Source organism: Photinus pyralis, unplaced genomic scaffold (genome assembly GCF_008802855.1).
Source record: "Photinus pyralis isolate 1611_PpyrPB1 unplaced genomic scaffold, Ppyr1.3 Ppyr1.4_LG1, whole genome shotgun sequence".
NCBI lineage: Eukaryota > Metazoa > Arthropoda > Insecta > Coleoptera > Lampyridae > Photinus > Photinus pyralis.
The window spans coordinates 8654202-8677448 of record NW_022170249.1 but is presented as its reverse complement, the minus strand read 5'-3'; the positions used below and the strand labels follow the sequence as shown (position 1 = coordinate 8677448).

Below are 23247 nucleotides of genomic sequence, written 5' to 3'. Positions count from 1 at the left end.
ACTAATGTCAAAAACGATATTTCCTACAATTTCTTACAGGTACACAGGGGTGATGGAAATTAATTGCTTCAACTGTTTATTTTACTGTCAGGATTGTTTAAATAAAGCAGACTTTATTCTCCATTTCCCCACCCTTCTATTTGCAACTATTTCCTATTATTATTGATGTGAGGCCTGATGCAACCCATTGTCACCTGTACTGTATTCATTTTAAGAAGGTAGCGGTAGAAAGCATAGGGAAGCTTTGACCTTCACTGTGATTGGTTAAAACACGAGTCAGTATTACAATGAAACATAAAACGACTGGTGAATTTTGTAAGGGGGTAGTTTATGTTGCCAACTAAACTGTCGCAGTGTCATTAGGTGTTATTGTTATTGTCTACTTTACAATAATTTGGTGCCGTTTTATATTTTTCCTGTGTGTGTTTGTCTTCAAACGCAGCGCCATCTACTACCTTCTTATAATGAATGCAGTGTAATCCCCTTGGTGTTTTTTGTAACTTCCTAGACTGGTTTTTAGAGCAACGTTAAATCATTGAAGGGCCTAATACCCACCTGTTTTTTTTTCTTTGGGTGTTAACCTATGCCTATCTGCATAGCCTCCTTGGCTTGGCCTTTATCAAAGTATTGAAAAAAATAAAATAAATTACAAAATGTGCCCAGTTTTGTAGGACATATGCATTCCTTGTACCAATTGAATAAAGTTAAATGTGAAAACGAAAACCTAAAATTAATTATGTCAGAAGACTTAATTTTAATTATACAGGGTGATTCACGTAGCCCGTTCGTTTTTAAACTTGCAGTTGCAGTTGAAGTAGAAACTTGAAGTTTCGTTCACAGCTATAATCGACTATTGCGAATTGAAAATTTCAAGATGGCGCCGCTTCTTTAATACCGTTGGTTGTTTAAATGGATTTGCTATTTTTTCTAAATGCACCATTTTATTCTGAATTCAACGCATTTAAGATTTGCGTACCTATCAGTCATGGTTTTTGACCTATGTCCATTTTCTCTCTAAAAATTTGGAGATGGAAGGGTTCATTAAAAAATTCATCTATTTTTTTTATGAAAATCACGATCGCGCGAATGTATTTCAAAAATAGGTAGAAAAGGATGTATAGAAGATAAATAGTCTAGGCGATAAAGACATCTAACTGGACATTTTGGGGTGGAAAAGAAAAAAATGGTGGAATATGTTCAGTTAGGTGTCAGAAACAACATATTAAAAATCCCACCCCCCAGAACCTGTGCTAAAGGCTCCAGCCACCCCACCACCCCCCAGAAACCGTGTTTTCGCCCTTTTTGGCTGATATCTCGCGATCTATGAGGTCTATATGAAATATTTTTAGCTGAAAATATTTCTCGTGAAATTTCTTACAAGGTAGATACTCAGAAGTTAGCCTAGGTGTACCTCTTAGTCTAGGAATTTCATAAAAGGAGGCGAAAATCATCAATTTTCGTGTTTTGTTTGCGGTTTTTTGCATATATCGCGACCTTCAGGGCTAGATGAAATATGTTCAGCTGAAAATGCTATTCGTACAATTTCATACGAGGTATGTAACTGAAGAATTGGCGTAAAGTCACCTTTCACCTTCAACTTTCATGTGTGAGGATATATTCCTTGTAAAACAAAGTATTTCTATGTACCATTTATACACGTAAAATAGTTATTTGTACAACTAGTTTTGAAAGTGATACTTTTTTTCATGAATTTGCAGTTTGATTAATGAGGGCGTTGAGGTATAAATGAATGTGTGAATATTGTGATATGAAAATACTGTTTTACGTGAATAAATGGTACATAGAAATACTTTGTTTTACTATGAATATTTCCTCACACATGAAAGTTGAAGGTGAAAGGTGACTTTACGCCAACTCTTCAATTACCTACCTCGTATGAAATTGCACGAAGAGCATTTTCAGCTAAACATATTTCATCTAGCCCTGAAGGTCGCGATATATTTGCAAAAAACCGCAAAAAAAAACGCAATTTTCGCTTCCTTTTATGAATTTCCTAGGCTAAGAGGTACCACCTAGGCTAACTTCTGAGTCTCTACCTTGTAAGAAATTTCACGAGGAGCATTTTCAGCTAAAAATATTTCATCTAGCCCTAAAGGTTGCGATATATTTGCAAAAAACCACAAAAAGCTACGAAAATTGATGATTTTATGAATTTCCTAGGCTAAGAGGTACACCTAGACTAACTTCTGAGTATCTACCTTGTATGAAATTTCACGAGAAATATTTTCAGCTAAAAATATTTCATATAGACCTCATAGATCGCGAGATATCAGCCAAAAAGGGCGAAAACATGGTTTTTGGGGGGTGGCTGGGTGGCTGGAGCCTTTAGCACAGGGTCTGGGGAGTGGGATTTTTAATATGTTGTTTTTGACACCTAACTGAACATATTCCACCATTTTTTTCTTTTCCACCTCAAAATGTCCAGTTTGCCAATTTTACAGTCTCTATCGCCTAGACTAAAACTGTAAGAGACCATGTTTCCTACAAAAAAACCCCTGAAGGCACTGATAATAAACATTTGAATGAGTGGGTTTACTCTCGTCGTGACATCTGCAATACCTTCCAATGCGTATACAGGCTGATTCAAATTCGAGGGCCACCATGGGGATCTTGGAAACTGTAAAAATAGGTAGGTAGTTTAAATTTGGTAAAGTTGTGTATTTTGATGTTTTACTGAATGCAGTTTTGAAACTAAAAAATTTCGACTACTTTCGGAGATATCCGGAAAAAAACGCAATTTTGCAAAATCGTTTTTATTTCTTTACTGAAGTTATTTAAAAAGTTATTTCAAAATAAATGACACATTATCATGGGCACTTTCCCCTCTACATGATGCTACTTTTAAAAAATAAAATCTATTTTGCAAAATTTAGTTTTTTGCAGGATATCTCCGAAAATAGGAATTTTTTCACCTTCAAAAGTGCATTTTGTTCATCAAAATACGCAACTTTGCCAAATTTAAACTACCTACCTATCTCTTACAGTTCCCGAGATCCCCCATGGTGGCCCTCGAATTTGAATCAGCCTGTATAAGGGTGCCGCTGCGGATTTTTGTGTTTTGTATCTTTCCCATTGTCACTCTACAAGACACTGTTTCAATACGTTTCTGAGAAATACTTTATTTTTTGATATGGCCCGTCAAAAAATACCTACTTCAGTAGCATTTTTTATTACAAATACGATGTACAGCACAAAAAAAAAAAAAAAGTTGGAAACAGTTGGTTTCAACAGGATGGTGCACCTGCCACAACGGCTCAATCATTCGGAGAAATTTTCCAGGAGATTTGTCGGATAGGCATCCTTATCTTGAACATAATGTACAAGAAATTACCATACCTTGTTCCGACCAGTTTAAATACACTTGCTTATTATACCACTCACCTTCTCCCAGACCTCGTAGATGGTAGTGTTAGGACCCCAGATTTTGCGTTGTCTCTTGCGGTATTTTAGAGGTCGTCGTCTGCTAGCTCTTTTACTTGAAGTGGCACAGACAAGGTAAATTCTAGACATCATAAAAGTCAATTAGCTTTAGGTCTGCTTCTTATAGAACCCACATACAAACTACTATTTGACCTTACTGTAACCCGTAGTACGCAATTTAAAACCAAGCTAAAACAAGTAACTTTCTTTGAAACACTTCAAGACCACGTGCAGATTTATATAGCATTATAGCTACTTGCAAATATTATATCTAAATCAATTAATTAATGTTAATTGAAATGAATTTACCTTGTAGTGAGTTATTCCAATAGTGGTTTGCACTGAATCATTGAATAAGCACTTTAAAGAAGTATAACTACATAGGCAAACCTGAAATTGATGTAAGGTGTGTTGCATACACTGCAAAGTGGTTAATTACCACAAATATTGATGGATATTTGGCCTAGGGCGGTAAATAATTACTATTTTAAACAGGGAAACCAGTTATACTTAGGGGCCCTTTGTTTTCCTTGTTTATCAGAGTTGAACAGTGTTGTCATATTTACCAGATCCTTATATGGAGCTAGGTAAAGTTTGATTGCTTATTATGTAAAGATAATGCTCCTTAGAACAGTTCTTGTTGTTTTCTTATTAGATAATATTGTTATTGTCATTGAATAAAAGCTTCAATATTTTAATCTAGTTTATTCAAACTCAAAGCGCTTGCCAAAACTCTGGCAACGTTGGAATTTTAAAGAAGTAAAGAAATCTGCAAAGTCGGTAACTAGCTTTAAATTTGTGGTTCACTTTTCCCCACAACAGAGGGACGACAGAATCCTGGGCAGATTTTCTTATTTCATCAGTTAACACGGGCGTTAAGACATTTTTACTCGAGTGCCGTCAACAATGTTGCACATTTTCTAACTGGAATCTGTTGCACTCCTTTTTACAAAGTAAGTTACTTATTATGAAAAGGGCACAGTTCATACTTTAAGTTCTTCTAACAATTTTGGGATATTGGCACTTCATCTTTATTCTTCTTTTTTCTCTATATTCTCCAACATGCCCTTCTTAAGATATTTGCACTAACCCGACGCACGGAATGGCAACAATGGCACATTTTTTATAATTAAATGCGCCCAATAATTGTCTTGCTAGTGTGAGTTACATTGCATCATATTCTTTATTGTAAAATGTAATAATATAAAATGACAATTGTGTCCGTTTGTACTAAAGCTGTGTTTGATATGCAGGCTCTGGCATCACTTTCAACTCAAGCTGCGTCATTAACTTCCAAAGTGGAAGCTACGCTTAAACAACATCAGGAACATTATAAGAAATCAAAATCATTCAAGTCTTACAATAAGGATTGCACGAAAAGTGTAGGAATAATAGAATCGAATGATACTTCAAAACAAGGCAAACGGCGCCGAGAAACGAGCGAGTCTCTAAGTGGAAGACAATCGTCAATTGCCACTGTGCAGTCTCTAGACCCCATCCACTGCTTAGCTGTTGCCAAAGGTTTGCTCGCTTTACTGCTGGCGATGGACCATTCATGCAGTGCGGATATGTTTTTACTCTCCTGCAAGGTAACTTAATCTACATTTGAAACCAAACGTAAACAATTAGCCGTGTAGGTAATTGGACGTTTAGTTTGCGTCGTGAAGTTACAATTGGGCCAATTAATGAACGAGGAACAACTGCTGAGGCTAATTCATATATGCATGGGATCCGAGTTGCCTTGGGCTCCACACGCTTTGGCCTGCTTACTGCAGGACATTGTTGAGGTCGGAAAGCCACCAAATTCGGACGTTGAAATGGAAACCGATTCATCACCTGCATCCACAAGTTGGGGAACTAAGGGTAATTACGATGTTATATACGTACTTTTGTGTTTGATTATATGTAGTGGTCTGTAGAAAACATTCTGAAAAAGTGACGAGTTCTTCCTGTTGACCTTGAGTTTATAAAACGCGAAAACGCACTTTTTTTTAAGTTATTTTTTTTGTTTTCAATTACACCACTGAAAACATGCAACTGGTATTATAGAATTTGAAATTAAATTTTCAGACCTTCTTACAGACTTGGAAATACTATGCGATTCTTTCGCCTTGGAAGACAATGTCCTCTCGGAACCCGCCACAAAGCAAGGAAAAACAACAGGAAGTAATAATCCCAACAGTCATTTACCATCCGTATTCGAGTCGGACGATTCTGAGCTGGAAGATTTTTTAGACGACATTTTAGAACGAAAATCACATGCAAAAAAGTCATCTCGAAATTTCCATCCCAACTTCGCAAGTTCGTCCGCAATGGATTCCAGACTAGAGATGGGCGTGGAGGAATTGGCCGAGATCGCATTAAGACGTTTGGTTACGGTGAATTCGTATAATTTGATGCAAAATGTGAATGCAACCCAATCATATGTTGACAATGAACAGGAACTTCTTCCGTGGCCAGCAAATTTAGTGGCCCCTTGGAATGTTGATGCGCAAGTGGCCGTACCAAATCGAACTATGTTGGTGTCATGCTTCAACTCACTTTTTAAAGAACTGCAGTTACAATCGTCGATTAACATCGAACACATTTTGCAATTGTGGCTGACACTGAACTGCGTTCATTGTGATGATAAGTTTGATCCATCTGCCTATCCTTTCATCGGGTTAGACCCTGACGTAGTCAGTTCTTTAATTACGACAATTGCTTGGAGTTCCGGTTTATCGCTGAGGACTTGGTGTAGTGCCTTACAAACTCTTACCATGGTTTGCAATATGCTTCAGCCTGGCAATAACAGTTCAGCCAACACATCTCAGTGGACGGATTCTTTAGGTTTATACGCGCCTACGTTATGTATAATTAACCACCCAGATTTTGCACAGTTGCTATTACGACTTCTGTCTGGAACTGGACTGGTCTTCTCGGAGAAGGGATTGGTAAGTTACTGTGTTACAGATATGTGTTGTAGATAGCTCATGATATGGAAATAAGAGTTGCAAATGTCGAACGTAACATTTGTGCATTTCCACGTTATTAGTGATTGTTATTGCCCCGTTGTAAGTTTCTACTGTAAATTCCAATGGAAAAATAAATAAAAGCTGGTGGCGTAACGGGGTAGTTACATTTACAGGGGTTAAAGACCCCACTTGCATAACATAAAATTGAATCTTCATGGCACTGGCAGAATTCCTGAATGAACAACTAATTTTCAATTTATCCATGGCTAGCTCAGTAATGAAATTATTTTTTACATAGTTCATAGGAATAGAATTAGTGAGGGAAAGGGGGCGGGGTTTTCTCTTAAAACCAATCAAGGTTATTTTGTTAGAGAAAGGAGGCGGAATTCTATCTTAAAACAACCTATTTTTGATTGTCTAAGAATTTGGGTCCAATCGGTTCAGCCGTTTATCTGGAAATGAGAGTTTGACACTTGCGCATGCGCGATTTCCTCGAAAGCTTTTCAGCCCTTCCTTGTATGTCTAAGAATATGTGTACCAAATTTGGTTTAAATTGGTTCAGCCCTTTAGTTGGAAATCAAAGTACAGGCATTTCCGTCAAAAAAAGTGGGGGGGGGTCATATTTTACCCCAATCCAATCCCTTACTAATGTGCGGGTGGTAAAAATGCAATTCCTATTTGGTGATAACCCTGAAATTAAATGCAAATCAAATTCCCACTCACTGAAACAAAATAACCAGGATCCTTTGCTTGGATTTCAATCCTATGAATGAATGAAATATAATACAGAATTTTTTTATATAAAGGGCTCACATAGGTCGATTCCTAAAAATAACAAACCGACCCCTAATTTATACAATGCACAAAATTCAAAATGACTTACAATAATTGACGTGGATGAGATTTATTTCAGGTTACAATTGATCCTCTCTCTCTCTCTCTCGGGAAAAATGCCTCCTCTCTTAGGAAAGAAACCTTTTGCCTTAATGGAGAGTGGGCGGGGTTTCAGCCAAGGCTGCTTTACCAACCCAACCCGCTATACATTTACAAGTATCCATGCCCGAACCAGGATTTGAACCAGGGACCCTTAGCACCACAGTCCAGCTTTAACTGAACTGCGCCACGATTATTGGTATGCCTGTTTGAGCACGCAGCCAACCCATTACTATGGATAGGGGTCGGGTCCAGCGTTTCTTACTCCTTTTTTTACGTCTTCCTTAGTTTTCGGTTGTATGTCTGTTGTGTTCTTGCTATAAATCATGTCCTTTTTTATTGCCTGGTCCTTCTTCGCCCTCTCCTCGCCATCGCTGGGTAATGATTTTTTGGTTCTTTCTTACACACTTACACAACTGTAAATCCACTTCCATTCCACATTATTTATTGCATACTTTCTCTTCTTGTGCGGTTCTTCGTATATTTCTCATCTTTTTTTTGCTGTGTCGTTATTTATGAAAATCTTTGTTTCTTTATTATCCTTCAGTTTTGCCTTATTTTGTATTACTTCTAAATTGGGATCCATTTTGTCGCTTCTAAATCTAAATTGGGATCTATCTTGTAGCTTCTAAATCAAAATTGAGATCCATCTTGTCGCTTCTAAATTGGGATCCATCTTGTCGCTTCTAAATCTAAATTGAGATCCATCTTGTCGCTTCTAAATTGGGATCCATCTGGTCGCTTCTAAATCTAAATTGGGATCCATCTTGTCGCTTCTAAATCTAAATTGGGATTCATTTGTCTCTTCTAGATCTAAATTGGGATCCATCTTGTCGCTTCTAAATCTAAATTGGGATCCATCTTGTCGCTTCTAAATCTAAATTGGGATCCATCTTGTCGCTTCTAAATCTAAATTGGGATCCATCTTGTCGCTTCTAAATCTAAATTGGGATCCATCTTGATATTTATCAAATTTGGAAGGAGTTGTATTATTCCACTCTTTTCTTCTTGGTCCTCCAGTTCTACCAGAAATGTGTTCGTGTTGTGTCGAATTTGCGGTACCATTTTATCTATACTTTTATTCCTCAATGCTCAATAAAATTGTCCATATCTTCCTTTAGCACTGTTCGTCGTTCGGTCATATGTGTCCCTTGTAATTCCATTTATGAGTACATCATTTTTTTTCTGCTATTTTTCTATTATTTCCACAATTTCTTTTAATTATTTCTTTATTTGTGTATTTTCCTGTTTTAGGTCAATGTTTTCTTTTTTTAGTTTTTTAGTAACCGGATTGCTTCTTTTGATTCTTTCATATTTACCTATCTTGTGAGTTTAAAAATGAAAATTTGTACTTTTGTGGGATGTTCCTTTGGATTTTAACTAATCATGCATTGGTCATAGCCAATTTATAACATATGATGAGCTATCTCTGGCATATTTACTCTGTGCATGTTTACTAACTTTTATAACAATTTTTACAGGGTGGACCATCACTATGTAAAGCTCTACACGATTTATTGGTACGTTTACAAATGAGATGCGATGTGGTCAGCCCTACCAGTAAACCGGGAAGTCAGTTGAAAAGTTTGCTGTTGAGAGTGGTTTATCAGCTTGTTCAACCGACCGGTCCGCTTGCCGCCAAACAAGGGCCTCTAGATGCGCAATGCAAATTACTACAATGTATGTCGTATCTCGACTTCTGCAATGCCGATATTAGCATTGCCATGAGTATATTCGAGTGTACAGGTAAGAGGGATTTGCATCTTGGAACCTTTAATGCTGACATTTTGACTTAAAGGTGTACTTGTGCATTCGTATATTTCGCAAGTGGACAGGATAAAGTGTGTTAACATTGGTGAAAGATTACATCCAACTTCGCACCTGTTTAGTGGAATTTTTGCATCTGTGTTGGGGTCAGAACCTCACAAGCAGGACAGACCAGTGTCGTGGGACGTTCTGTTAGTTTCTTTATTGAAATTATTAGCAAAACTTGTACAAACACCTTTACCAAGTGTCAACGAACAAAGTGTAAGTAACAGTGAGGGGGGGCAGTAAAGGTAGCAGATAGCGAGATAATAATAATAATAATAGATATTTATTAAATAGAATATAATACAAAAGAGCTTCCAAACTAAAATAATCACTAAAATACAATATACAATATAATTTGAAGAGGTGTTGCAATATTTGCTGGAGACTGTGAAACGACTTTCAGAGCGTGATCCACGTCTCCATCTAGGATTTCTGTCACTTTTACAGTGTTTTCATTCAAAGACTAAGGTTACTGTCATGGTATAAGAACATGCCATAGGTGAATTTATCACAGTGACTGTTTAAGAGTATTTATGTCACCCTTGCATACAATTACACGATTTAACAATTTGTAGATAAGATAAAGAGTGGTCCAACTTTCAAAGAAATCGCAATTTTACATCAAAAAAGTAGTAAGTAGTAGAAATGGGGAATTAGATTATGACAGAATATTTTTTATGGGAGACTGAAAATACCTGCTTTTAAGGTAACGGATCTGTTTTAACATTCACCGTCTAAGTTGACCATGACAAACAAACATAACCTTCAAGTATTGACAATACTTGAATACTAAGGAATGTAATTTTAAAAACGACCCATTAGTTTTAAATTTGACGGCACAACATGCAATTAATTTTTTTGTGACCAGATTTTTGTATGTAAAATGATATACCACATAGTATGTACTAAATATCAAATATGCAACTGTATTTCTTAAGCTAGCATTACACTTGTCAATTTATTCATGAATTAATTCACGAATTTATTGTCGTCAATTTCTTCACGACAGGGTTTGGTTTTTACATCTGTGAATAAATTGGTGAAGTTTTTGACAAATCTGTCATTGGAGCAGTGGTGCCATCCCAATCAAAAAAATAGGTTACAGTTGTAAAATGTTTTGTAATCATTTATTAGCATATAAGCATTTTTGCTTACCTTTCCACAACTACTCTTCTCGTTTTTATTAGACATTTTTTCGGGTAAAATGTAAACATAAACATATAGTCATAACCTCACTCTCTCTGATATAAACAAAAATTTGTTGGTTGGTAGCACTGAACTTCACGGTAAAATTGGCGAAAAATAGAACATGTTTTAATTTCGTGAAGAAATTCACGAAGTTCTTCGTGAATTTATTGGACGTCAAAGTTGGTGTATTACATTATACAATTTCTTCATGAAGTAACTTCATGAATTAATTCATGAAGAAATTGACAAGTGTAATGCTAGCTTAAGAGAGTGTGTCAAAAATCAAAAGATGGTATGTGAACTGAACACGCAGTATACTTCTGCAATCATATAAACCTCTCGCCAGGAAAGATTGCCGGTCACAGAACACTTGATCCCGGTCTACAATCTTAAGTTTTTCTAAAATGTGAGCGACTTCCGGGATGGTATCGTGTCAATGTTGAACAAAAACACTTTTCGTTCAACATTGTCACGATCCTATTCCGGAAGTCGCTCGCATCTTAAGAAAAACATAGATTGTAGATCGACACAAGGTGTGCTGTGACCGGCAATCTTTCCTGGCGAGAGTTATATCTAACCTAATAAAAATGGAGATTTTTGGGAAAATGTAGATCTATAATAAAATACTGATTGCCTAAAATTATTTTACATCCGAAATACTTGTTCAAAATAATTTTAGTACGGAATTCAAGGTCACGTTTGGAGTATTTGAAAAAAATTGGTTGCTTTAATTAAAATGAAGTAGCAAACCATACTGTGTAGATATCATTTAAAGCAGACAAAAGCCAAACCAGGAATGTATCGTAGAGCAGCAGATACACGCCTGAACGTTGGCAAACTTTTTTTGTAGTAGAATGAATTGGGAACTACACCATCCTACTGAGAAATTATCAAAACTGAGATATCTAACCTTGAGCGTACGTGAAAGTTGAAATGGGCTGATTTGTTGACCCTATCTGCTTCTGTATTAACACTTTTTTTTAAACGGGAAAAGTATCTGTTATGAACACTCTGAGACACCCTGCAATAACCACTTCAATAATTTGTAATATCTTTGTCCATCTGTCTTTCGATTTTTATTGATTTGTGTGATCTATTCTTGATCTTTCTTACAGTAATGATTAGTGCTGAATAAAATTTCCTTTGCATATAAAATAGCCAATTTTTCAAATCAAAAATTGTGAGCTGTAACCTTTCATTTTAGGTTATGAACTGCATACCTAATTAGTGTATCATACTTGAAAATCAGGTAATTAATGGAAGTAGAGGAAAATCATGTTACTTGAATTCAAAATGTATAATCCACTGTAGGAGATCTGAAGCATTACACCTTATTGTCTAAAATTTAAGGAAATGGTATAATTTGGGGGTACCAATTTTCCTTTTTACCACGATTAGACACATATAAGTTGGCGGATGTTGAGTTTTATAAAACCGACTATACCTATCTTTTAGAACTATTGGTCCGACTTCATCATTTTCTTAAATAAAAGCTTTTGTGTGTGTTACAATATTGTCATAACTACATTTCCGATAAAATCGAAAGTAACTAATGCATAAAGTAAACGAACGGAATTTTTTTTAACTCTTAACATTTAATGAAAACTAAATCAACCCCTTCGTTACTTTCAAAAGTTTCATATACACTAAAATCTGCTACTTCTTCCTTTTCTTCAGTGACGTTTCCACAAGTAGTCAGCTTGCATGCGCTTGTACACTTTAAGTTATTATAGCATTACATAATGGTAGTTGTCACGAGCAAGCTTGGTAATTACGCGAGGTTATATGGAAACCAAACTTAGGGTTTTCATCTTCTTTGCTGCTTCCGGAATAGCATCTCTTTGATTTTGACGTACAATTTTCCAATGTATTTTTTGTTTTCACATAATTTATGTCAAATTATCTGGCACAATATATACCTTTCCATCAATATTAACAAACTTTGCTGAAGTTATGGCTAAAAGCCGTATTTGAGCGTAGTTATTGCAAGACAGTCAGTCTTGTCAGTTGTAAAGTTCTTGTCTAAAGTTAAGCGGAAACGTGTTTCACGTTTTACGAAGGAGTTAGTGAAAGTGCTGTGTTTATCGAGCAGGCGTCGTTTATCTGAAGTCTTTCTTTAAGTTTTTCCCAGTACTCGTTAAAGGGAGTTTTTTCACCATTAAAGAGCCAATTTTACATCTGTAATTACAACGAACCTAGTGTCGTCCAATCTCATCATCATTTGGTATTTGATCATGCCTCTTCAGCTACAATTATAATTTAATAATTTAATTCATAATTTATTTATTAGTCCGAATGATTGCTTATTGGATAGAGGACTCGTCAATTACAATGTGTGGTAACAGTAATAACAAGATAAAATGTACCTATATCGTAAACTACTAAAATCTAACATCACATAAATACACAAAAATAAATATAATAACAATGAATATGTAAATAACCAACAAATGTACAGTAATAAAATATCACAGTCAAAGATCAAAGTTGTAAGTAGAATACAATACTAATGACTAGAGCTAAGGAGAAAATGGAGTATTTAAATATTCATCTACACAATAAAAACAATGACTTAGTATATGTTTCCTTACACGATTTTCAAAACAATAAAATGTCGAGTCCCTGACATTACTAGGGAGAATATTATAAAGTTTCACTTGATAGTAATGCTTTTTAGACTTGGAAAAATGTAGGATATATCGACGTTGTATAACACTGCCTAGGATTGCCTGTATTTCGGAGAGTGCAATTCACTAAAAGGTGAAATCTCTCCGCATATGATACATACAGTGCGTAAAGCGATGGGGTACACAAGAGGGGATTTTTTTTTAAATATTGATTTATAAAAAACATTTATTCTTCATGATATTTTTTGCTTACTTTGAAAGTACCAATAACGTTTCCATTGTTTGTGGTTTGATAGCAATACGCTATCTTGATTATAATGTAGCATGATAACTTTCAAATAAAAAAATTAATTTTATTATTTTTCCAGATTTCTATAAATAAATTTTAGATTATTGAAACGTTATTGGTACTTTCAAAGCAAGCGAAAAATATCATGAAGAATAAATTTTTTTCATTTATCAATATTTAAAAAAAAATTATGCAAGATATATAATTTTGTATGTGTGCATATATATCAAAACTGTTTGCATATTTTTCACTAATATTCTGCATATATATGCGCATAATTTTACCATTTATTGTGTATTAATACAGGCAGTAAAGAAAATTAGGAAAAAATTTTTAAAAAAACATTTTTTTAAATTACTGATTAACAGTTGATTTTATCGAAACAATACTTATAACAATATTTATAGCACATATAAAGAGCTTTCATTAAAAAAAAAGAATAATGAAATTGGATCAACAATTCCAGAGATATAGTTGATTTTATAAAACTCAACATTCGCCATCTTTGACTGACCGGCATTTCTATTAGCTACAGCTTTGAGATGGCAATCATGGTTTTTTGGCATCCTAATAAACCTGTATAACCACTGTAAAAAGGAAAATTGGTACCCCCAAATTATACCGTCATGTCGACTGGCCCATGGACTATTAGTTATCACAAAATGTTGATTGAATTTTGATAAGCACTGTTTACAACTACAATATTAAAGTTATTCTTTTACAAATCATAAAATATGCATATTTGTTGTTTTCAATGTCTCGCTATCTATTTCTTGCACATAATGTAAAAATCTGCAGTAATACTTATAAAAGTAACAATCCTTCAGGAAGCAATGGACACAAAACCGTACAGAACAGCGCAAACCGATGAAAGTAAAGCAGAACAAATTCAACAGGAGCGAAACATTCCTCCAGTACCCTGTCTGGCAGATACGGTTCTGCAACACCATCCGAGCATTATTCGACTTTGTCAGTCGCTTGCGGCTTGCAAGGCATCGTCGCTTTCAATGCTTGCGAATATTTCCCAACAGGTGTGTTTATTATTACTTGTTATGTTGCGCGTGAGCTATTTTCCATTGTATTCCAGAGCACGTTTGCTGATTTAGGCGAACCTGGAACCGTAGGCGACGCCGTATTTCACACACTAGCGGCTTTGGCACGAAAAACATCTAGAAAAGAACTGATAATGGAACCATTGCTAATGTTTCTATCGCAAGCGCCCCAACTCAGCGAGCCACTGTTATGGTTTATTTTGCAAGTTTTAGATACTGAGGAAGCGTTGAGCGGCTTCTTAAACGCAGGTAGATTTGTAAAAGTTATTGAGCTGGCTGTGTTTATATCCATTGTTTAAGGTGGAATTGGAATTTTGGGCCGTAGTCTGGTTCACAGCAGTAATGCTCCTAACACTGTATCACATGCTGGGACAGTGTCGATGGTAATGCAACATTTTGGAGGTTCAACTACGAGATCCGACGCAAGTACCGCCATTGCTTCGGCGTCATCGACTAAAAAAATGCAGCAAGCTAACCTTGAAAACAACATGTCTTTGATTAACTTCGCCCCATTTGGATCAATAAAGTAAGTGTGTAGTTTGAGTAGTAGCAGCAGTCTGAACTGATTTTATAGATGCCAATCCAGCAGCGCCCAATCTGCTGATGTTTTAATTCAGGGTAGCGCAGCTGCGCATAGAAGGGCGCGCACTGCTCAGTGGTCGTATCATTTCTATCCTGAAGAAGTACATACCGAGTTAATTTTACAACTTCCTAGCGCAGTGTTGCTGAGAGAAGTGCACCTTCAACCTCACTTAGGCTCCTTAGCAACTTGTCCTTCCGCTGTCGCCCTCGAGGTAAACTTAAAATAATAAAATAAGAGGATGTATTACATTTTTGTAGGTATCGTCTGATGGACCTTCACGTTTAGTTCCCGCCTGCCCTCCCTTACCAACAAGCGGCATGACATTCATTCGCTTACATTTACCTGTACCGGAAGTAGTGAACTGTATCCAACTTCGTCTTTACAAACCGCGAGACGCCAACAACATCGGTCTATCTCAAATTCGCATATTGGGCACGTCAGCGTTCGGTGGCGCCAACAAGCAACAAGTTTTAGACTTAACCGAAGACGAATTCCACTGCAAGTATAGTCTGGGTTGGTTGAGATTATTACATCATTGCTTCACCTTACCTGTCGATATCGAGCTGAAAACTCAAATCGTCGAAAACGCCACACGGGTGCCCGATCTGTTGTTGGTCTGTTGCGGTTTGTTACTGGTTCCGACGCATATTCCCGGTTTATATTTGCCAAATTTGGAGAAGGTATTGTGCGAGCTTAGCTTACACAATCGAGAGAACGGGTTGCATGTTATCGAAATGCTGTTGGAAAGCCGACTGTGTGTTGGTGAACAGATTGATAATGGTCTCGGTGCCGCGAAAAGTCCTTTATTCTTACATTCGGCCGGAGTGCAGTCAGCGTGCGAATTGCTGTATCAAATATGCGGTCATCAGGTAAGTTTTCTGAATAGAAAATGTGAATTGGTAAAGGTGATTAAAAGAGGCTAGGGGCCATTTTAATGCGTTTGTCACAGGTTTCCGTTCTAATTATATTTACTTAACAAAAAGAGAGGACAATGAGATAGATTTATTTTATTATTTATTTATTGCCCTACAGGCTGATCGCCCAATTACAGGACAAAGTAACAATAGTGTACAGTTAATCTACACTTAAACAAAAAAAGAACAAGTTAAAAAAGTAATCGTACAAAAGGCGCATTTCCACTTGCATTCATTTCCAATTTGTAAGATGCAACTTCTGTTAAAATCGTAAAAATCCGGCCACAAATATGAAAGATAGCGTTGCATATGTGCAATACATTTTTGACGTGCTACTTCAATTTCTGTTTATAAGAAGAATTTAATTTCAGTGCTTTCATAAATAAGAAAGTTGGCACTGCGCATGCGCAAACCTAAATTTTGAAACTAACGTTTGATTTCCTTTATTTTAAGTGCTTATGTATCAAATTTCATTTAAATGCTTCCATAAATAAAAAAAGTTGGCACTGCGCATGCGCAAAACCATATTTTGAAACTGGCGTTAAATTTTCTTTTATTCCAAGTGCCTATGTATCATATTGCGTTTAAATACTTTTATAAATAAAAAAGTTTGCAATTCAGTTTATAAATGGTCGGGGCACTACTGTGAATTTGGAATCGATTCGACTCAACTTTTGGCATTGCGTATTATGGCTGACGCTATATGACCATATTGAATTTCATGCAATTCAGTTCATAACTAACGAAGATATAAAAGCGATCAAACATTTCTAAACAAAGTTATCGTTCACACTGACAGATAGAGGGACAGAAAGACAAAGGAACAGATGGACAGACCAACAGACAGACATCAGACAGCAATACAAAATTATAAACGATCTCTAGGATCGTTAATAAACGGCAAAAGTGTAAAATTATGGAACGTGTAAAAAACGGTTTTTTGGTTTTTTACAATAATTTTTAGCAATAAACGCAGAAAAAATTCCTTCCTTGGTGCAAGCCTCGACACCATAACGAACCAAATAGCGAAAAAACTAGAACAATAGCTCTTAAGATAAAGAACTAGTAGCGTCTCAACTTTCTTTGTCCGTCCGTCTGTCCCAGGCCATAACTACTCCTTTCAAGATATTAAGTTCGTTCTTTTTGCATTCGGTAGCGTATAGCTAACCTAAGGAAAATCTTGACAATTAAACTGCGCAATGTCAACTTCCTTATTTATTAATATATTTTGTTGATATTTTAACCACAGATACTTCTGGTGAAGGCAAATATATCGCATATAGTAAAAATCAATTGTGCGCATGCGCAGACTGCGCAAGGGCAACTTTCTTATTTAAGGAGGTATTTCTTTGAGATTTTACCCAAAGATTCTTTTAGTGCAAGCAAACGTATCGCATATTGTAAACATCAGATGAATGTGCGCATGCGCAGACTGCACAATGGCAACTTTCTTATTCATGGGGTTATTTCTCTGAAATTAACCATATATTTAAGTAAAGAAAATCACAGTACACATAGCTATGGCCTTTTGGGAAGCACTGATCAGTCATGGAAATTGCGCTGAAGTTACTCGCCTTAGGGCGAAAACCTTTTTGCTTGTTTTTTATTTTTGTGGAAATGCGCTAAAAAAGGTTCCAAACTAATAAAATAGATTCTATCAACTAACATACATAAAGAAAATAACAAAACAGAAGGACATAATTTTACGTTAATTCAACAATTAATTTGAGGTTATCAGCGTGTACACACATCTGGCAAATAGTGTTAAAGATTGAAAGGCATAGTCAATACTCAGGGTGTAACAATAAAGTATGTAAAAGAAAGCTGGAAGGCAGAGACAAGGGGGCATTTTTCTGAGATGGTTTTTGAAAGTAAAACGTGCATAACTTTTACATACGACAACCAATTGGTGCCTTTAGTGGTGCCAAGTTAAACTTTAGAAAATGGGGGGGAACACATGTTCTACCCTTCATGGTATTCTAATGAAAGGTCTCATCGAAATAAATTGGTTTCTACAAACTATAACTTTCCCGTGCGACTCTTTTTCGAAATCAGTGAGCGACGGGGCCTGAGGGGGGTGGGGGGGTTAAAAATTAATTTTATCTCATTGTATTCTAATTATGGGTCTCAACGAAAGGAACACTTTTCTACAAACTACTGTCCTTTTTGTCCTCTTATCAAAGCACGCGGTGAAGTGGGAGGGGGGGGTGGAACTAGTTTTATCTTTCATGGTACTCTAATGAAAGGTCTCAATGAAAGAATTATACTAACCATAGTCTTCCTCTTCGATCCCTTGTGATCGGTTATAATTCCTTATATCTTAAGAGTGAATTGTCAAGGGAAAGTACCTACAAAGGGCGATTGGGGCGTTTGGAAGAAATATAACCATTGGGCATTTAAATAAAATTTGATACATAACTACTTGCAATAAAACCAAATTTAACGCCAGTTTCAAAAATCGTTTTGCGCATGCGCAGTGCCAACTTTCTTATTTATGGAGGCATTCAAATGAAATTTGATACATTGGAATAAAATCAAATGTAGCGCCATTTTCCAAATTTGATTTTGTGTTGGATGTGCAGTGCCAACTTTCTTATTTATGGAAGAAATTTCGTAGGGGTGTTTAAAAAAATGCGCTTTACCTGCACAAGGGTTGTGCACAATTTGTACTTGTACAAAAATTACAATTTACAAAATTTTCCAGTTTTTAAAGAGCCACAAAAAATTTTTGATTCAATATTATAGTATTTAGCTATATACAGGGTCCTGCGACAGTGCGTCGGTTTTTCCTACATAGCTGATACCTGGTAAAAATATTGGTGGTTACGGATCTACAGAAATTATTTTTGAATGTACAGGGTGTCAAATTTTACAATGTCAATAAATAACTGATATTTTTAAATAGAACATCCTGCATATTTTTATTGTTTCAATGTCATTTGTTCAAAGTGCTATAACTATTCTTTTCCAAATGGAACTACCACTATTTTATTTCCCTATTCGATTGTCTTTTGTGTTCTCTTCAATGTTTATAAGGGGTGCCCTGTGCTTAAACCCCCCAGTTTTTATGTTATTCAATATTTTTCACAAAAGTACCTACTCATTAATTAATTACGTGTTTATACATCGGAGTAGGCTGCTAGAATAAAAAAAAAACAAAAGAATACCAGAAAGTAAAACAAGTGTCACAACAAATTAGACAATTATTTGCTGCAAGTGTACTTTTTTGATTTCGTAAACAAATAAGATTAATTATAAAGGCGAATTTCGATCAATTGAACTAATTTCTTTAGATAAATACGGAGAGCCGCAACTTTATATCAAAAGAGCCGCAGGTTGCCGACCCCTGATATAGGTTGATCAATGATTAAAAGTATTAGAATAGTAAACATCCAGCCTAATAGTTGAAGGTGGCTAACATTCTAAGATTTTTATATATTTTTTTATACAGAATGTAAGAGGTGGATCAAAACAAAAATTTTTTTCAAATAAAGTACCATTCTTTCTTTAATTTTCTTCTCTACAGTAATACATAAAGAAGAAATGAGATAAAATTAAGGAAACGTAAATTTATGGTTTTTTGGGGACGCAAACAAAATAATGATGGGATTTTGGTCTTTAAAAAATCTTTTGAAAACTTATTTTGGAAATAAGCTAATTATGGTTAAATATTACTTTTGAATATTGAAATACAAAATATTGATATTCTTGTTACCAATTTATGGTGATGATTTGCTCTTGTGAACCAAATTGAATTTTGATTCCCTGTTTTCTGGAGATAAAAACGGAAATCATCTCCTGTGGCAAAAATATTAAACTGAAACCAATGATATGCTTTCAGTTGATTAATGCTAATAATTTCTTTTCTACTTTTAGGATTCAGACACTCTGCATAGGATAGTTATGTTACTACAATGGTTGAAATCAATCGCCCATACTTCAATACAGCTGCAAAATACTGATTTATGCAATCCGGCTTACGTATCGTGCATTGCATCAATTCTATGGACAGCAAATCAGTCGCGCGATTCGTGCAATCTTGGCTCTGTTATAGATCTCGAACTATTTCACACAATCTACGCATTAAACACAGCAACAAAGAATAACGTAGCACTTAAACACTCATTGGATTGCCTGCTATGTTCGTTGTGCTACATTAAAATAGAACTCTTTTCTTCGTTGCTCCAAGTAATGGGAGTATTAGTACCAAATGTATTAACAGGGCACAATGCGTCAATTTCGGACGATCTTAAGGATTCTGAGAGTATGACCGATGACACTAAGCAAACTTTCGAAAACGAATCCGAATGGTATGGACGTTTAGTGGTTGGTGAAATTCACGAGTTGGAGTTGTCCAACGAGCAGTTAGAGACAATCGCGCTAGTTAGTCGATCGCCTAACGCTATACAACAATTGTTGGATTCGGGTCTTCCTAAAAAACTAACTAATGCAATTTTAGAATTTTGTAATAATAACAGTGAAACTAGTGTATATTCAATTTCAAAGCTTGAAAATGTGACGGCTGTACTTAAATTCTTTTCGGATATATCGGATGAAAAAGTAATGCGCGATTGGTTGGGTTCCAAAGACGGTTCGTCATTTTGGTTACCTCTACTCCAATGGCTCTGTAAACGTCCTTGCACTAAGAGATCAAATTTAAAGTCCGAGGTGCACACACAGCTAGAGGAGATCTGTGTGCGGTTTCTAACAAAATGCTGCCTGTGTCATTCAAACAATCAAGCACTTCTCGCGAAAATCTTATGCGAAGTTATATCTCAACAACGAAACGGAATCTCCGGTTTCATGCGTCGACTCATATTACAACTTCTGCTCGAAAATGAAAAGGTTCCCGTCAGCATTAATGCGGACGAAACGATTTACAAGAACAGTGCCATCTCTTATTCGTATTTGCCACTCCATCCGGCATTTAAACAGACCCACAATCAGGCGCTTTTGTATTTGGGCACGAACACTCTTTTAGCCGACATCATCGAGCAGCACATCTCCTTTTCGACAACGGTGGAAATCGACAACAGCGGCAGCGCTAAGAAGGAGGTTAACTTTAAGGTGGAGCCCATGAAAGGGTGGTGGGGAATAACTATCGATTCCGATCTAAGTATGGCCGCCGGTGTTACCGCAAAAGACAAACGTGCAAAGGACGCCAAGAATCTTGCCGCTTCTACACCACAATTGAAAAAGAAAAGGTACACCGCGACCGAAAACACTTCGTCGACTGAAATCATCGAGGGTAGGATAATAAAGTGTGCCGCCGTGTCGGATCAACCCCTGCCCGTCGCTTTAAGTTTGGGACAAGTGTTGCGGTTAATCGAAAGTAAGGGAATGAAAACGGACTGGCCGTGCATACATCTGGTTATTTCACAAAGTAAAGGTTAGTATAATTTGCAGCTAAAAGAATGGTCAATTGTGACGCAATGTTTTTAAATCAAATTAATCTGGGGTAATTAATAATGAGATACACCATTTGTGCCCATTGAACTATATACTAGTAACTGGAAGGGAAACAAGCATATTATTAGTGAAGCCAGACAAGTGATGGTATCTTTATCTCTCTCACACTAGTAACATTGCCATAATTTTTCTATTTCACTTAAATTCATACAGTCGTATTGTCTGCCTCTATCAGGCGTGCTAATAAACAAACTGAACGTGATGAGAGTGTTTGAAATAGTTATACCACCACCTCATTCAGTCGCACAGCTTCAACGATATGCACTTGCTGCCTATACAGGTTTCTCTTCCAGTTACGTTGTTTATAGTTCAATGGTTGTGCCAGACGCAGAGAAAATTTTGACATATGTATTTCCTTTGAGTTTTTAATTACAATGGATTTCTGGGAAAGTTGCTTAGCATTGATAGGTTTTTCTTTTAAATTAAAATATTTCATGCCAGATTTGCAGATATGTGCGCCACAACAAAATTAATCAATAAAATTCGAGAAATATTTCTGTGAAAGATCTACTCTAATAAAAGTGGTATACTGATCACGCATGCGCGCAACAGCCAAATTAGATCCATGGATTATTGTATTCTGTATGTGTCTGCCACTGATCTAAAAAAATGGAATGCTAATGCAATGAAAATACACTAATTGATTTCGCGCAGGTGCATCGCTGAGTTTGTGCAGTAAGACACCGCAAAGCTATTACACTTTATTCGGCATGTGTCGAATTATTTGATTTTTCTTCAGATAAAACAACCGTTAATAGCGTTAATAATAAAACTGGATTCACAGAAATTACACAGTTCAGTGATCGAATCTGTAAGCTCATGAAATGCGCATTGCGCAAGCTCAGAAGTGGACCAACATCTGATTCACACAGTAAAGAGGTGTAATTTTGTTCTCGCGCATCCTTACCTATTGGCGTTCTAGCCTGTGTATATTTCTGTCATCTCTGCATGTGAAGACCTTGTGTAGGTGTTCTTTGTGGTCTGTTTGCTGTCTACTGTTATCTAAAATTAATACTACACCTTCTCACGAAATCGTACGTTCTATCCTCTACTTCATTAGGTCAATAATGGTCAAATTAATTGCATCTATGGTGTACCATACAAAGGGGCTTCGATGATAAAATGGAATGGACTGTAATTTATTTATAAATTGCTTCCAATGTCTCGTATGATTGGTATGAAAGAATACTGACACAAACGTAAACGTGTTTATTATAAAAAATACAAAGTAAATAAATGTATGTTTAATCTGGTTGGCGTAGACACAACGCACTACTGGAAAATGGCAAAGTTACGAAAGGATAATGTAAACAAAGGAACTTACGTGTTGTTTCCAAGTCCGCTATTTACAAAGACGGTATTGCAATGGCGATGATTGCTCTTTTCTGCGATTTGGTCGAGGTTCAGGGTTGTTGCAGTGACATCTTGAATTACTTTTGATCGATCAATCGATGCGAACGACGAAGCTAGTCGGCCATTGATGAATGGCGGTTTCTAAACGAAGAGGAGTCGACGAGCTTCTCGACAATAAATTGGCGAGTTCTCGACGAAGAATGGGACGAATTCTGCGCGACGAGTACACATTTCGCTTCTGCGGCTCATGCGCGTACACGTAACAAGTAGGAATATATACAGGCACGGGCAAAATGGTTATGTGCAGGGTATTTTCATTAAAGGAAAAACGAATGGATATTTTATTCTAGTTTGGGGACGCAACATATGGAAAAGATGTAAGTTAATCTGATTTGGTGTTCAGTCAGTACTTTGGACCATCAAATCAATAACCTTCGCATGTAAAAAAAGCTTTTACATGTAGAGCACTTATCTTGTTGATTTTCCTTTGTATCTGTGCAAACTACAAGAAATTAAACTTAAGTGCCAAGAAAAACACTCAAGTTCATTTTTTTAAATAAAATTCTGATTAGAGCCTCTGATAGCCTTCCAAGGCTTTTGAAAGTATCTCTGAGGTTTTTGAATACCACTAT

At 36.2% G+C, this 23247-nt stretch overlaps 1 protein-coding gene across 1 annotated transcript in view; it reads left to right on the top strand.

The window, feature by feature from the left end:
• The window catches only part of LOC116171215 (baculoviral IAP repeat-containing protein 6), a gene marked incomplete in the record, with an annotated part of 74340 nt that overhangs the window by 21784 nt on the left and 29309 nt on the right, over positions 1–23247 (top strand). Inside the window, 11 exon segments of the mRNA XM_031487936.1 lie at positions 4695–5030; positions 5079–5304; positions 5512–6374; positions 8810–9074; positions 9127–9356; positions 14072–14275; positions 14332–14545; positions 14597–14822; positions 14871–15090; positions 15137–15748; positions 19670–21174. Coding sequence (XP_031343796.1) covers positions 4695–5030; positions 5079–5304; positions 5512–6374; positions 8810–9074; positions 9127–9356; positions 14072–14275; positions 14332–14545; positions 14597–14822; positions 14871–15090; positions 15137–15748; positions 19670–21174 — 4901 coding nt within the window.